Source organism: Buteo buteo, chromosome 17, assembly GCF_964188355.1.
Source record: "Buteo buteo chromosome 17, bButBut1.hap1.1, whole genome shotgun sequence".
NCBI classification, from domain to species: Eukaryota; Metazoa; Chordata; class Aves; order Accipitriformes; family Accipitridae; genus Buteo; species Buteo buteo.
Genome location: NC_134187.1, coordinates 3,972,828 through 3,987,747, shown reverse-complemented (window position 1 = coordinate 3,987,747; position 14,920 = coordinate 3,972,828). Strand labels below are relative to the sequence as shown.

At 55.5% G+C, this 14,920-nt stretch overlaps 1 protein-coding gene across 1 annotated transcript; it reads right to left on the bottom strand.

Moving 5' to 3' along the window:
- Positions 1 to 3,691: 3,691 nt before the first annotated feature.
- Positions 3,692 to 10,863, bottom strand: XKR5 (XK related 5). The gene is made up of 7 exons (XM_075048947.1): positions 10,140 to 10,863; positions 9,509 to 9,692; positions 9,233 to 9,414; positions 8,248 to 8,457; positions 7,950 to 8,119; positions 7,409 to 7,520; positions 3,692 to 6,857 (listed from the first exon to the last, which is right to left on the bottom strand). The coding sequence occupies exons 1-7, from the start codon at positions 10,195 to 10,197 to the stop codon at positions 5,770 to 5,772; spliced, it is 2,004 nt and encodes a 667-aa protein (XP_074905048.1). The 5' UTR covers positions 10,198 to 10,863; the 3' UTR covers positions 3,692 to 5,769.
- Between the last annotated feature and the right edge of the window lie 4,057 nt (positions 10,864 to 14,920).

Sequence of the window (14,920 nt, the reverse complement as noted above, 5' to 3'; positions counted from 1 at the left end):
CCCCACACCTGCACCCACCTACCTTCACATCTGGACACCCACCCCCACATCTGCACCCCCCCCTCCACGCAGACCCAGCCCTGACTGCGCCCGTCACCCACCCGTGGCCCAGCACCCACCTCCCCGCTCGCACCCCGACACCAACGTGCCTCTGCACCCACCCGCTAGCTCACTGCCCCCCACCCCGAAGCCCACAGTCCCAGCGCTGAACCCCAAATCTCCCATCAACGGGGAGAGGCCAGAGGCGTGGGGTGCCCTCCCCATCCCATCCCCTTCCCAAACCCACATCCCGTGGACGCAGAGATGGTTCAGCCGAGTCTCTGGGGCAGAGCGGTGGCACGTTCGCTGTTATTTCTGGAAGCCGGTCCCTAAAAAAGCCCCCCCCAAAAACTTCCCGGGAGCCTGAAGGACGTTAAGTGGAAGCGGGCAGGGCCTTTTAGCGGCTTCGCTTCGAAAAAGCGTGGCACGAACAGGGCTTGTGTTTTAAAGATCTCCCTTCAAGCAAAACGAGCGCTGAGAGCCTTTAACTTGCAGGATCTGGCCCGGCTCCTCCAGCATCCCTGGATCCCTCGTGGCCACAGATCCCGTCCCCAGTGGCCGTGGGGGAGGATTCACGGGAGGGAGGAAAAACCGCTCCAGCGCGTTCGAGGGAACTGAGCCGTCTCAAACCTGGTGTTGAGAGCACAAAGCGTTTTCCTCCAGCCAAATCCAGCACAGGAAGCACAGTCCCTGGGTTCTCATTAAGCAGCCGTTCGTATTAGGCAAGTCCTGATTAGCCGTGTTTACCCTCCGCAACCCCCCCTCCGTGTTATTGTTTAGCCTTAGAGCGATGGGCACGGAGATGCAGCCTGGGCCAAAGCATTTACAGGAATAGTAAAGGCACCAAAAAGGGATTTGAGACAAATCAAAACTGTTTAATTACAGGGAAAAAATGTCCAAAGCTTTCGCTTGGAAAAAAACCCCAAGCAAATAACAACCACCCCAGGGCAAATACTTATATTTTCTGTAAAGTCCAAGTATTGCGTTTCAATATTTTTGGAAGCGAAAAGATGTTTTTCCAGATAAATCTTTCCGGGGTTAGTTCGGGGGGGGGTTACATCATCTCAGAGCCGGAGAGAATGTTTTTCACCCTGTGTCGAGCAAAACCGACCCTAAAACCTGGCACCCGCGGGCAGCGCTCAGAAATCGGGCTGTGGAGGGAGGCGGAAAACGGTGCTGCTGGAAGGCAAGATCCCAGCAGGGCAGGGGCAGGGCTGCTGCCAACCCTTGTGCCCTGCCGGTACCTTTCTAACCCACTTTATTTTATTTCACCTTGCCAGAAGGACAAGAGTGACCTATTAAAAACAAGCCAAGGGGACGGTGCCAGCGGGCTGGCCAGCCACGTCCCCAAGCCCAGGCGCTCGCCCAGGTATTGTTTAATTTATTAGGGACACAGCCTCTGTTCTTGCCTGTTCGCTCCTTTTTCTAGATCGCCGGTGAGCGGCACAGCCTGTTCTCCTCGGGAGCCTGCGGGTCACCCCCTGCGTTGTCGAAATTCACCGTCGATTCCTGCTCTCTGCTCCCTCGCTGCCCTTTCGCAGCCGGCGAGAGATCTTCTCCGCGTCGGCGGCGCTGAGCTCTCCTGGGCTGGGGCACGAGCCTCCGCCTCTCTAAAGCGCTGGAGAGGGTTTCCTTAAAAAAGCAAAATGAACAAAAATGTGCGGAGGAGGCAAATGAGCAGAAATCTTCCATTCCAGGGTAGGCGAGCGGGCAGGATGATCTGGCCAGGTGTGGTGGGATGGAGACGTTCCCCACTCCAGACCTTCTGTGGGTGGCTGAAGCCCAAACGTTGGTGATGAGCATCCCCCAAGGCTGGGCAGATCCTGAGGTCTAGCTCAGGATAACGTATCTCATCCAAAAAGAACTTGATGGGAAATGCTGAAGAAGGAGCAGAGGGTCTGGCTGGGTTTCCTCAAGCATTTGGAACACTCGAAGGAAACATCAGCTGGTTCCCCCGAGCGGTTGGTTCGTCGCCCCTCTGCCGCGCTCTTCCTCAGCTGCAGTTTCTCGTGCAGCTTCACGCCCTGAGTCCACGGCCCAGGACCACGTCGCTCCGTGGAGAGCAAGGACCTGGGCTTCGTGGGACCTCTGTGCTCTGCGGGTTGATAAGAAGACAAACCAGCGCGGGGAGTAACCCCGCCACCTGCCCAGGCGCCCGTGGTACGCTGCCGAAAATCGGGGCTCAGCACCGTGGTGGTGACGGCTGGAGCCAGTTCTACCAAACCGGCAGGTTCCCAGACCGCATCCAGCGCAGCCGGTGGCGGCTCCCCTCGCACACGCGCCTTTGGACCTTAAGTCACCATGGGATATTTGCAGACGGATATCACCCTTCCCGGCCCTGAATGCTGCCTTGGCGAGAACCTGGCAGGGCCTTCCAAACTTTCCCCGTGGCCAGGTGATGCCTGGCGAGGTGGAAGGAGCCTCCCGCAACCACGGTCACATTCCTCCAGGCACTTGCTGTGCACCTTATCGGCCACCTCCAGCACCCCAGAGCCCCCCCATTTCGCTCCCAGTGGCTCCCACCTTGCGATGCCACGGCAGCATCAATCCTGCACATTCCTCTCCTCCCATAACCCGGGCAGCGCCTGGAACAAGGCGTCCGCTTTTGTGGCCTTGAGCAGCATCTCCCTCTGGTGGCTGAGGAACAGGGAGCCACGGGGAGAAACACGTCCCAGCACGACTTCTTCGGTCTGGCAGTCTTGGGGAAAAATCTGGATGTGCCCCAGGTCATTGGGGCATCTTGAGTTCCCCTGCCCCGCAGAGATGGGAAGGGTAAGGAGGGGTATCTGGAGCTGTGATTTGCATTTGGACAGTTCTCCTACTCCAAAGAGGGCTTTTAAGATTTAACTAAATGTAGATTATAGGTGGAGACCTGTGGTTCAGCACCGGGATTGTACCCAGCATGTGGGACATGGACCCTGGGTGCAACAGGGCTCTCATGCAGGCTGGAAGTCTTTAAGGACAGATAATCCACATTATTTCACCTGATTTCACATTGCTCCCAAGGAGAAGGTGAGGGGGGGAACACGGCAGGATCTCACCAGTGACCATCTCCCATCATCAGGGAGCAAAGCCATGGGAACGCCACCCCCACAGCCTACCCCCCCCATCCATACCCCAGCCATCATGCCCCCTCCGGTGCTGTCCCCAGCGTCCCCCCACTCTTCGTGACTCCTCGATCCATCTGGGATTTCCACAACCACCTCCTCCGGGGTCAGAGGTGTCAGCTCATGGTGCACCTCCAGGCCCTCTGTGCATCGTGGATGTGCTCTGAGAAATCAAAGTCCTGGGGTACGCCTGACTCCTGTGCCCAAAAGTATTCTCTGCTGTCTTAAAATCATCTGTCTGGACGTATTTTCTTTTCTGACTTGTCCATGGAATAGTTTCACGAGGGCTGCTCAGTGCTGTCAGAGCTTTACCGTCTACGGTTAGCCCATGCCACCCCAGAGCTAGCATTAAGCTGTAGGATATAGCCCTCCCAACCATTTCGTGATGCTCACCAATTTTTTTCAGTTACAGCTAAACCAGACCCATGGCTGTTCAAGACAGTCCTTGGGAAGCCCAAGTGTAGTTAGCACAAAGCCTACAGTCTGCTGTTAACAGCAGCAATCCTGTATTTATTGGGTGAAAAACACTTAAATCTCTCACAAGTGCAGCAAAGATGGTGTAAATCCTTCTGCGTCTCAAGGCCCTGGACCAGCACAGAACAGCAAACTCTCAATGCATTTGCTTTTCCTGCCCAATCTTGCCTTGTGATAATCAGCCCAGGTTTGAGGGCAGCCCATAATTTGCGTAGCCATCACTTGACCTAGGAAGCATTTGATTTTTGGAGTCAATGCAAATGATTACGGCACATTCTATCTGCACGCCACATCCGAGTGCCCACCCAGGTCCCCTTTTTCATCCTCCCACCGAAAATCCCGACAGGCAACTTGTCCTGGGGCTGCGGGAGCAAAGTGTGGGGACGAGAGAAAGGAGGGGACGTGGAGTCCCGTGCCCGTTCATATCTGTGTCCTTTCTTTGTGCACCCTCAGCGGGAGAAAGGGAAAAACCCTGCTCAATTAAACAAACAGCTTGATTGGGGGCGGGTAGAATGGGAATGGGTTAAAAAAAATCTAAGAAAACGGGAAAATGGAGTTGCAAAGGAGAGGGGATGTCACATCCAGCCAGGGAGCTGTGCAGCAGATCGCTTGCAAAGCAGGAGAGCAAGGTCCAACATCCCCTACAGCAAGGTCCAGAGGACCTCTCCACGCTTACATGCACCCCGAACACGAGACACAGACACGGCAAAGGCTGGTTTGTTTTTTAAAGCGTCATTATATATTATCAAAGGTAGTGAACCCAACCAGATAAAAATTTCCATAATGCCACAGCAGCTCTGCTGCCTTCTGCGTGGTGCACGTAGTGAGGAGGACTCTGGAAAAGCCGCTGCGTCTGCTTCCTCGCTGCAGAGCGCAGCCACAGCACGGCGGTGCTGGCCCCGAACGGACACACGGAGCTTTCACCACGTTGGAAAAGCGGCTTCGCTCCGAAACCAGCACCGATTGGGTTTTCACTGCCCAGATCAGCCTGAAGAATCGTCTGGCTGGGTCAATCCTGAGCAGCCAATGCTACAGAGAAGCTTTTTTTAATAATTCATCGCATGCCTGTCCTTCCTGCTGCCTTTCCTGCCCCATGGCAACACCAGAGTCCTGCCCGCAGCAGGACAACAGCTGGAGGACACGGCCAGATGTGCACCAGCTGGCACCCATGAGTTCACCGGTGAAGGCAGCTGACCAGACCTCAGTCAACACGTCAAGCCACGTCCTGGGCACAAACCCATGTCGGCTGGAAGCATTAGCTATTTCTGAGGCCACTGTATCGAGGCTTTTAGTTCCCGATATAAATAAATCTGCCTGCAGTGGGGATTTTATGGTGGTGGGAGTATGCAGATCTGGTTTGAGATTTGGCTTGAGGCTTAATTTAGGAGGGAGCATCCAGCCAGATCTGGATTATCTGCAGCTGGGTGGAAGGGGGCAAGGAAGAGGCTGGGCAGAAAAGGCCACCTGGGGAAACGGGATGGTGGGCAAGCAAGCAGGACATCATGGCTTTTGTCTACAATTCAGGGTCCTGAGGTTGTGATCTGCAGCATGAAGATGGGCTCCTATGTGGCCCCAGCAAATGGAGTTGGTAAAGCTCTCAAGATGAACCTGGTGGGGGAAAAATAAATGAAGCACTGCTGGGCCTTACTTTAGGGTTTATTCTGCCCAGAAGGAAGGGCATCTGAGAGTAAAACTCATTATTTTTCTGGTTGAGGCACTTATTTGTCCTGAGAAGGCTCCTGCTTTGGCCAGCCCCTGGAGACAGCAGCCAGATCTCCACACTGGGACAGGCCAGCAGCTTGTATAGGCACTTGTTAGAGGACACGCTTCGAGACGTCGTCACAAATACATCAAAGGCAGTATGCTCCAGCTGCCTAGCAGGACTGTTACATAAATAAGTTTAAATACCTAAACCTGGACTTTTAAGGCTTTTTAAGACCTTTGAAACTCCCCGAAACTGCAAGTAGAAGATGCAGCGGGAGGGACGGTGATGTCCTGGCGATGGAGGACCGCATCTGCCTGGCGGCAGGGACACCACGGGGACAGTCTTCACGGCCAGCATTAACACCCCACCACCTCCTGCCATACCCTATCAACGAGACAGTCACCCCGATGCTGACCCGAGGTGACAGTGCAGCAATTTACAGGGTCACTCCAGCAACCCAGACAGGTCTGTCCCCTCTCCCAGCTCCCCCACTCCTTGCTGTGGGCACCTAGGGTCAGCCTTGGGTGTGGAGGTGAAGCACGGTGGCCTCAGCTTGCTCCTCACGACAGTCCCCTGTGTGCCACAAGGGTGGGTGTCCCAAAGGCGATGCCACCCCATGAAGCCACCCTCTTGTCCCAGGGGCTCCGGGCCCTTTTTGGGGGGACCTGCCACCCCGCAGCCACTCACGCCGCCGAAGGAAGAGCTGCTTTGCAGATGCTTGTGGGCACAAGCGCCCAGGATTGGGCTGATGCTCGCCGTCTCGAGGGATAAATCCCCTCCTCCTCTTCCTCCCTGGCAGCCTGGGGAAGGCTGGGCTTCGCCATCGCTTTGCACCAGGGCCATGCACGTAGAGGTGGCGGTCCCCACGCCGGGAGAGGTGATTCCTCCCGTGCTCATGCTGAAATACACAGAGGAGCCCTCGGCCGGATCCTGGGAGAAGCTGCTGGGAAAGGATACGGCAGGGCAAAACCCAGGCTCCTGCCCTGCTCCGTCCTCCCGTGCCATTCCCGCAGCGCCGGCGCTGGGTTTGCCGTCTCCTCCGTTCCCCACCGCCTGCAATTTCTCATCAGTCAGACCAGATTCAACACCCAGAGGACCTATTTCCCTTGCGGGGAGGGAAAGATTTGCCCCAGGCTCAACGCTGGCAGGTTTCCCCATCATCCATCCTCCGGGGTAAACCTCCCCCACGCCACCATCTCCAAAAGCCGCATTGATCTTGGACATATCTCCTGTCTTCAAGGCCAGCTTTACCAGCAGCCAGTGGTGATGGTTTGTCCAGCTGTCCTCCAAACACCCTCTGAATTGCAGGAGCGATGAGCTGTTCTCATTTTTGGGATCTGCCGTGGTCCCTTCCCCTGCCGAGGACTCTCCGTCTCCCCAAATTCCCAAACTCTGCCCTGCTTGGGAGCTGTCTCCAGCAACCTCGTCATCACCGGCAGCCGCAGCACTGCAGGTTGTCTCCACGAAGCCCTGCCAGATCTCTGCGGACTTGGGATGGAGCAGGCTGTAATAAACCACCAGAGCTGCGGCACCTGAAAAGAGCAGAAAAGTGTCAAGGGACGAGGTCCAGCAGCATTTTTGTCAGGTGTGGAGCAGAGACCAGACCTCGCCGCCACCTCCAGATCAACAGACCCTTTGCAGAGATGCTGCTGGGCATCACGTGTCCGAGCAGCCGGTCTTTCAAGCATTTTTAGGGATGCAAGAATTCCACTCGAGCAGCTTTCGGGAAAGGGAGTGCTGAGCACAGTTTCAAGACTGAATTTAATCTGGATTGATTTACAGGCTGATAGGTGCACAGGGCAGGGAGGAGGTGTGTGATGCAGGAATCCTTCCCATCCTTCAGTATCCCTGTCCTCTAACCTTCCTACTTCTATCCTAAACTCGTTCAAGGCCAGCAAAATTGCTGCTTTTCCAGCCCAAACGTGTCCTTTCTCGAACGCGGTTGATCTGCGTGCAGCCGTTCGCACACAGCCCAGCATGCCGGCGGTACAGCTTCCCTCTGCCCCCATCCCACCGGGAAAACTTGAGCCTGGTGGGGACCTCACCCAGCAAACAGCAACTCCCATCCTTGCCCAGATCTTACCTATTACAGACCCTGACATGATGGCCGCGGTCATGCACAGGCTGCTCCTCAGCTCTGCCTGCAGGAACCGGGTGGCCAGCAGCAGCAGGAGGGTGTTCTCCATCAGCATTATCTGCAGAGCAGAAGGAAAAGAGTTGTCACTTTTATTGTTCTGATGGCTTTAGACGCGCTTCCGATGACAGAAAATACCCAGTTTCTAGATTTTGGTGATTTATTTTGCACCTAACTTATCACTTAAAATATAAGGGTTGCTGAACAGGACTTACTGCAAGGTCTCAACCTTTTTTTACCATGAAAAATAACTCTGGCAGAGCAGCACAGCCACTCTGGTGTTATTGAGACGTTGTATGGCTGCTGCTGAGAAACCAAAGCCAGCGCAGAAGCTGCATCCACCTTGGTGATCACGTAGCTTTGTCAGGACATGGGAAATGCTGGATTTTTATCAAGTGGTGATATGAGAGATGAGAAAGGAGAGTCTGAAGCTATTGCTTCTCCCCAGCAGCTGCACCCATGTGGAATACCGAATATCCTGGGTACTTACGGCATAAAACGTGGCCATCCTGTTCTTGGAGGGACCGGGCCGGACATTAATGTAGCAGAAGATGTACACGGCTCCCACCAGGCAATTGAACAGCCTCCAGCGCCAGGGCTGGGCCACGATATCCGTCTGCTGGGCCACCAGCCAGAAGGCCATGAGCAACCAGTGGATACCTGCGAAGGGAAGGGACTGAAAGGGCAAAGCCGTTCCTGGGGGAGGCTGCAAAGATGCTCCAGTACCAGGAGCATCCCCGTGACTGACAGCGGGACGGGACATGGGGAAGATGATCACAAGGTCTTACCTGCCACAGCAAAAACCCAGAAGGAATACAGCCTGGCGAAGAGCACCAGGGCCAAAACCCTGGTCCCCAGCATCCCCGTCCTCCAGAGCAGCAGGCAGAGGATGGCCGCGGCCGGTGGGAAGAGGTGACCAGGTTTCATCAGGCAGGAGAAGCAGCTGTAGGAAACCAAAGCCCAGGCAAAGGAGAGCAGGGACAGCCCCGCGCTGACACCTGCACGGGGCCAGGGTCAGTCAGGCACTCTGAAGGATGCCCGGCGGCATCGTAGGACCGTATCTCAACGTTAAGGAGCTGTTGGTAGCACGGCACCCCGATACAAGCACGGCACCCCGTTACAAGCCAGACACCCCGCTGTCCCGCCGTTTGGAGTATTTCAACCAATTCCTGCTGAATCTGGTCTCCTTTGCACGCTCGGCATTTCCCTGTTGAACTCCTCCGACCGCTCTCTCCCACGGGCAGAGCTCTGCAGCGGCAGGGCAGGTCCGTCTCTGGTCGCTGCGCTCGGACCAGACACTGACGCTGACTTGAGCGAGACCTTGCGCACGCTACGTCTCCGCACCCCAACGCTACGTCTCCGCGCCCCAACTTCTCCCTTCGCGCGCCTGAAAGTTCACCTTTTCTACAAAGCAGCCCCCAAACCCTAAATGCTCAGCGCTGCGCTGTGATTAGGGCTGGACCATCACTAGGAAGACGTGTTGGGTTCAAACCCAACCAAGGCACTGCCTTGGCCGTGGAGGTCTCCTATACGCTGCAGGGAATGACCGTACCGGCCAGGAAAAGCCGTGGATAGCTCAGAGACTCCTCCGTGTTCGATCTGCAAGCCCCATTTCTCCCTCCCGCTTTGCACTGGGGCTTTCCAGCCCCTTTGCAGCGCCTTCCTCCATCCAGAGCCTGCCCTGCACCCCCCCCAGGTGGGCACACGCGTCCCCCACCCGAAAGCATCACCCTTCTGCAACTCGCAGCATCTTCCCGGGAACTCCGCGCTCACCGGGGACGAAGCCCGCTGGGTCGATGGCCACGACGACGTAGGCCTGCAGCAGGAGGTGAGGCAGGGTCTGCAGCAGGGCTTCCAAAAGCCGCAGCACACACGCGTCCCCGTGCTGGGTCAGCATCTCCCCGGCACGGGCACCGGCTCCCTTCTCTGCCGCCGTTCGCAAAACATCCCAGTACCTGCCAAAGTCACCGCGCCGGGGTGTCCGACTTGGTTTTGGCAGGTTTGGGTCGGGGAGGGGGGGCTGGCTGGGTGGTGGGGACCATCTCTTACCGCTTCCAGAGGCCCAGCTGCAGGAGGTGGAGTGCCAGGAGCCAGCGGTCGGGCGTCTGTCCGTCCGCCCTGAACCAGAGGATGCTGAGGAGCTGAGCCGCGTAGCCGGGCACCACGCAGGCGACGGTCAGCCCGAACCAGCCCAGCTGCCCGTGGACGAGGTAGTGGATGATGGCGCAGAGCCCTGGGGAACGGCAGAGAAGCGGTGGGTGCTGAGGGATGCCACGGCCGCGCACCCGGCAACTGAAAGGGGTTACCCACAACCCGCCCCAAATTCGAGTCCCAGGCGCCGAGGGGGTTCGCAGCCCTTGTCCCCGTCTTATCTCCAAGTTTGCCGGCTTTCGGTGGCTTGTCAGCTGTGGCACAGCCGTCGCCACCGAGGGGCCCGGCCCAAGGAAGGGCTCTGATAAAAAGCGCTCGGACAAGGGCTCATGCTCCAAGTAAATTTAAAAAAAAAAAAAAAAAAAATTGAAAAAAATTCAATTTTTCAACTTCAAAAAAAGAAAACGGATGGGCTTTGCACCGGGGTGGCTGCAGAATGGGGTGGGGGAGGCTGCCCCCCCTCCGCGTGTGCGCAGCTCTGCGCAGTCCCCCCCCCCCGCCCCCCCGCGCATCCTGCGCTCTCACTTACGCGCTCCGCGCTCCGCCGCCAGCAGCGCCAAGCAGAGCCCGGGGAAAGCCCCGCGCATCCTGCGCGCCCCTTCCGCGGCAGGGGGGAGGAGGAGGAGGAGGAGGAGGAGGAAGAGGGGAGGGGAGGAGGAGGAGGGGGAGGAGGGGGAAGAAGGAGGAGGAGGAGGAGGAGGGGGAAGAAGAAGAAGGAGGAGGAGGAGGGGGAAGAAGAAGGAGGAGGAGGAGGAGGAGGAGCGGAGGGGAGGAGGAGGGGAAGAAGAAGAAGAAGGAGAAGGAGGAGGAGGACGGGAGGGGAGGAGGAGGAGGAGGGGGAAGAAGGAGAAGGAGAAGAAGAAGAAGAAGAAGAAGAAGAAGAAGAAGAAGAAGGCGGAGGAGGAGGAAGAGGAGGAGGAGGAGAAGGGGAGGGGAGGGGAGGAGGAGGGGGAAGAAGAAGAAGAAGAAGAAGAAGAAGGAGGAGGAGGAGGAAGAGGAAAAGGAGGAGGAGGAGGGGAGGGAAGGAGGAGAAAGGGAGGGGAGGAGGAGGAGGAAGAGGAGGAGGGGAGGAGGTGGAGAAGGGGAAGAAGAAGGAGAGGAAGAAGGAGCAAGAAGAAGAAGAAGGAGGAGGAGGAAGAGGAGGAGGAGGGGGAGGAGAAGGGGAGGGGAGGAGGAGAAAGAAGAGGAGGAGGGGGAAGAAGAAGAAGAAGGAGAAGAAGAAGAAGAAGAAGGAGGAGGAGGAGGAGGAGGAGGAGGAGGAGGAGGAGGAACAGGGGCCGGTCCCTCCCCGCCCGCCCCGGCTCAGCCTCTTTTCTCTTCCCGCCAGGCAGTGTTACGTCACGTCGCTTGCGTCACGCCGGCTCCCGGCGGGTCTTGCGGCCCCCCCGAGCGGCGGCGGCTGCAGCAGCCCGAGCGCCCTGGGGTCGCGGTGCGTTGCCACAAGCCCGGCCCAGCGGCCCCCAGGCCGGCGTCTCCTCGCACGAGTCCGTCCCGGGGGGGTTCCCCGGGTACTTGTGCATTTGCACAAGGGACGTGCGTCTGCCGCGGGGGTGAGCGCTAGGTGGCGGCCGGGACCTGAGATGCACAGAGCCAGAAGTTAATTCAGATTTTTATTTTTCCTTTTTCCGCTCCCACCCAAGAGATAAAACCTTTGCGAAATGCGATCCCGACCGTTGGTGGTTGCAGGTGGCCGTGTGTGTGCGGAGATGTGACCTGTCTGTTTTTTTTTGTTCCCCAACCTCCAGCCTTGCAGACTCCATCCCCTGGGAAGCCCACTCTTTTTAGAAATTAAATCCTCAGCAAGTCGCTACAGGAAAGGCCACTGAAGGAGTTTTTAATTAGGTCCAAATATCGTCTAAAGTTTCGTCATTGCTTTCGCAAAATCGTGCAGGAAGCTCCCAAAGCTTTGCACGTCAGCCGGGATGTCGGGATGTCTTTGGGGGCTTTCAGGCATTTGCTGTTGTTGAAATCTTAGCGAGTTTCTTTGCAACCCTGAGAACAAAGCCTGGATTCTGCTGCTTAACAGAAGCAACATTTCTCACCCATTCAGCTGAGTCTATGGACTTTTTGAAATATGAAAGCTCAGTTTCCAGGGTTCTCTATAGGTGCCCAGTACATTATGCCTGTCCCTGCCACGCACTATAACACCCCTTTTCGATATTTGCATGTGAGCGTGGATGTGCTGCTGGCCGGGCAGCCAAACTGCTGAGAGATGTCATTGCCTGATCGTCCCTCCTCGAGGGAGCATCACCAGGGGCTCTGCTCACTCTCCAGCACTGGCTTTTACCAAGCACGTAAGATCTTTGCATCCTCAACTCCAGTGTTTGGATATGGTGGGTTAAAAAAGTCACGGGTGGAAGGGATAGCCTGCTTTGCCTCTTGTCCCGCTGCCATGTCCGTATTCAGCAGAGCGTTTCATTAACTAACAACGTTGAGCTGTTGGGCCCAGCTCCAGTGAAGCATTTTAATAAAGTTAGGGGAGTAAATAAGGCTCTGGACCCGAGTGAAGTTCAGTCTTGGTTGTCTCCGAGCCTTCTCCTCCACAACTTATAGCGTAACAAATACCAAATGGCTCATTCCTAGAAAACCCAACTTTTTGCATGCAAAGCACAGCAAAGGCTCTAACGGGCACCAAAGCCTCTTCCAAAGCTGAGGGCGGGCTGTTGAAGAACCGACTTTGCTTGCAAATCCAGCAGTGAGGAAGTCGCGAGGGTTCGTGCAGGTGCAATGCGGTGTCACCCTTCGTGTCACCCACAGAAGACGTGGGAACCTCATCGTCTCATCCCCCTTCCCTCCATCGGCATCATTCCCGGGAAGGAGCCACCCCGAGGTGCCTCAACTGTCTTTTCTCAGTCTCAAAGTGACTGATGATAAAATCGCCTTGTCCTCCTGCCCCAAGGCTTTGTTCCAAGCCAGGAATAAATTCCCATGCCACGCGAGACATGCCATTACCACCCCAAAACAATTCCAGGCAGAGAAGGAGAAAGCCAGAAAGCCTTCCAGAAGATATTCCCAGAGCTAGCCACCCTCCCCAGTTTCACCGCCAACTCCCAGTTGCTCTGGCTGCCATCCAGCCACTGGTTTGGCTGCACTTTTCTCTGCTGGATTTCAGCGCTCAGGAGCCTCTCTTGCTAAAAAAACCCCTCAAGTCTGCAACGAAGCTACATCCAGAGGATGGTGAAGTCACCTCTCCACATTTTATTTAGCAATCTTGGCAAATGAAGGTCCTCCAGCTCCTCCATGCAAAGCTGTTTCTCCAACTTTCAGGTGATTTTTTGGGAGTCCCTGCTGCACCTTCTCCTATTTTAACCCCCTCTTGAGGTGGGAGCACGAGTAGTTGCAGAGACCTGTTAGCCGTGCTGCTGGAGCTGCACACAGAGAGGTATAACTTCATCGTGGGGCTGATTCTGGGTTCAGTCTCTATGTGGCTTTGGGCAATCTTTTTGGGGGTCTAAAATGGGAACAAATACTCCTTTCTCTGCATACTCTGGATTTTTGGAGGCAAAGATGCATCTTTCTGAGATCTGAGCGTGCAAATACCTTGAAGGGAACTGGGTCTTGTGCGTGTGGTCGTTGCTCTGGCTAAATGGTTGCCGAAATATCTGCCTGCCTGTGCTATTTGTGGAGGAGATGGTGCTTTGGATCAGGACATGGGAACAAGCAGGTGTCGGTGTTAAGAGGATAATTCCTTTCAGGGTGGAGACATTGTAATTAGAGGTTACAGTGTGCATCCTTTAAATATATTATTTGGATCCAAATAAGATTGCTAAATCCCTGCAGGTCGCATTCATCAAAGCCTTATAAGTACAGGTTAACTCCTTCCTCCTGCAGTGTCTCTTGGTGCCAGCAGCTTTGTGGTGGAGCTCCACAATGTCAACCAAAGCCATGAAGATACTCTTCCTGCTGCTGCTCCTTCTCCCCACGGTGTCCCAGGCTGCTGCAGGTAAGTGTAAATACAACCGATGGGCATTTCTGTGTTTGGGAAACAGGGAGAGATTCTGTAAATGAGGAATGAACTTGTGATACGCGCACAGCGGGTGTGATAATTGGCATGGAACCTGCCTGCCTAGCACTGAATAGTCCAACTCCAGTTAGCCATTTCGGTGCGAAGGGGAGAGAGCATCACGGTTTGCAGAACTCACGAATGCTTTCAGACGTGGCAGCAAAACTCAACAGCAGGTTGACGACCTCCCTGAGATGCCCCTTGTGCTATCTGCAGATCGAGCTGTTGCAAACAGGGGGGACAGGCTTTCTTCACGCGTGCAAATCCAAGGAAAGATGCTTACCAGCTCTTTTTCTCAGTTACAGTGTCAGACACTGTGACGTGTCGGAAGATCAAGGGCGAGTGTGCGTTCCTGCTGTGTCCCTTGTTTAAGAGAGCCACCGGTACCTGCTACAACGGACTGGCAAAGTGCTGCAGGCCCTTTTGGTAGCGGTAGGGTAGTTTTGTCCTTCTTTACATGGGTATGTGTTGGGTTTGGTGCTGCCTTTCCTCAGAGCTGGTGGAAGTTACTTTTGCATGTAGCCACGTGCCTGCTCTTCACCCGCGTATCCACACCTGAGAAATCACTGCGTGGCACATCCTCATCCTCCGGAGCCTGTCCCTCCAGTGTCACCAAGGCAGGGTCGAAGTGGTAGCCTGAAACTGGGCAGCTCCTCTGCTCTCCCTGCCAAGGGTGGTTTGCGGTGGGAGTCAGGAAGATTTCCTCCTCGCGTTAGGATGTGTCCCGTGTGGTGCTGAGGTACCACAGCGAGCCTCATCCATCCCCTACGCTCTCCTGAGGTAGAGCACCTATGGAGCCCTGATGGCCTCGGTTGCCACCCTGGTGTCCCAGGGGAAGAGCACAACACATTTTCCCATCTTCCCTGTAGGACTGCTTTTCTCTTCCTTAAGACTATTTATTTCCCATATCCCCTTATAATCATCTCAAGAGAAGGTCTTTTACCTTCTACCTTTCCCATCCTGTATCCTCAGAAGATGTTGTCCTGGCTCGGTCATCCGTCCAGCTTCTCAGAGGACATCTGCCTTGTTCAGACCCTGTTCTGGAGGGGAGGTCTGGTCAACTCTCATTTGACTCATTTGACATCATCTATCGTGATACAGCAAGGGCTGGAGCCTGAAGTCTTCAGGGATGCTCTCTTGCAGGCTCCGCAAAATATCTCAGCCTTCCAGTATTGAAGCGATCTGTGCTCTTTTTCTCTCCTCTAACATGTATTTGCTGTGTCCAAAGAGGCTGTGGTTCGCAAACTATTTGAGTTTTGTAAAGATCTAATAAAGCATGAGTAATAACACCAAGCGCTTTAAGCAAT

Bases quoted from the DNA above. Each gene is read 5' to 3' on its own strand.
- XKR5 (XM_075048947.1), bottom strand. From the start codon at position 10,197: ATGCGCGGGGCTTTCCCCGGGCTCTGCTTGGCGCTGCTGGCGGCGGAG. The intron at 9,693-10,139 runs GTAAGTGAGAGC...GCCGTTCCCCAG, and splicing joins GGCGGCGGAGCGCGGAGCGC to GGCTCTGCGCCATCATCCAC. The intron at 7,521-7,949 runs GTAAGTACCCAG...TCTGCTCTGCAG, and splicing joins GGATGGCCACGTTTTATGCC to ATAATGCTGATGGAGAACAC.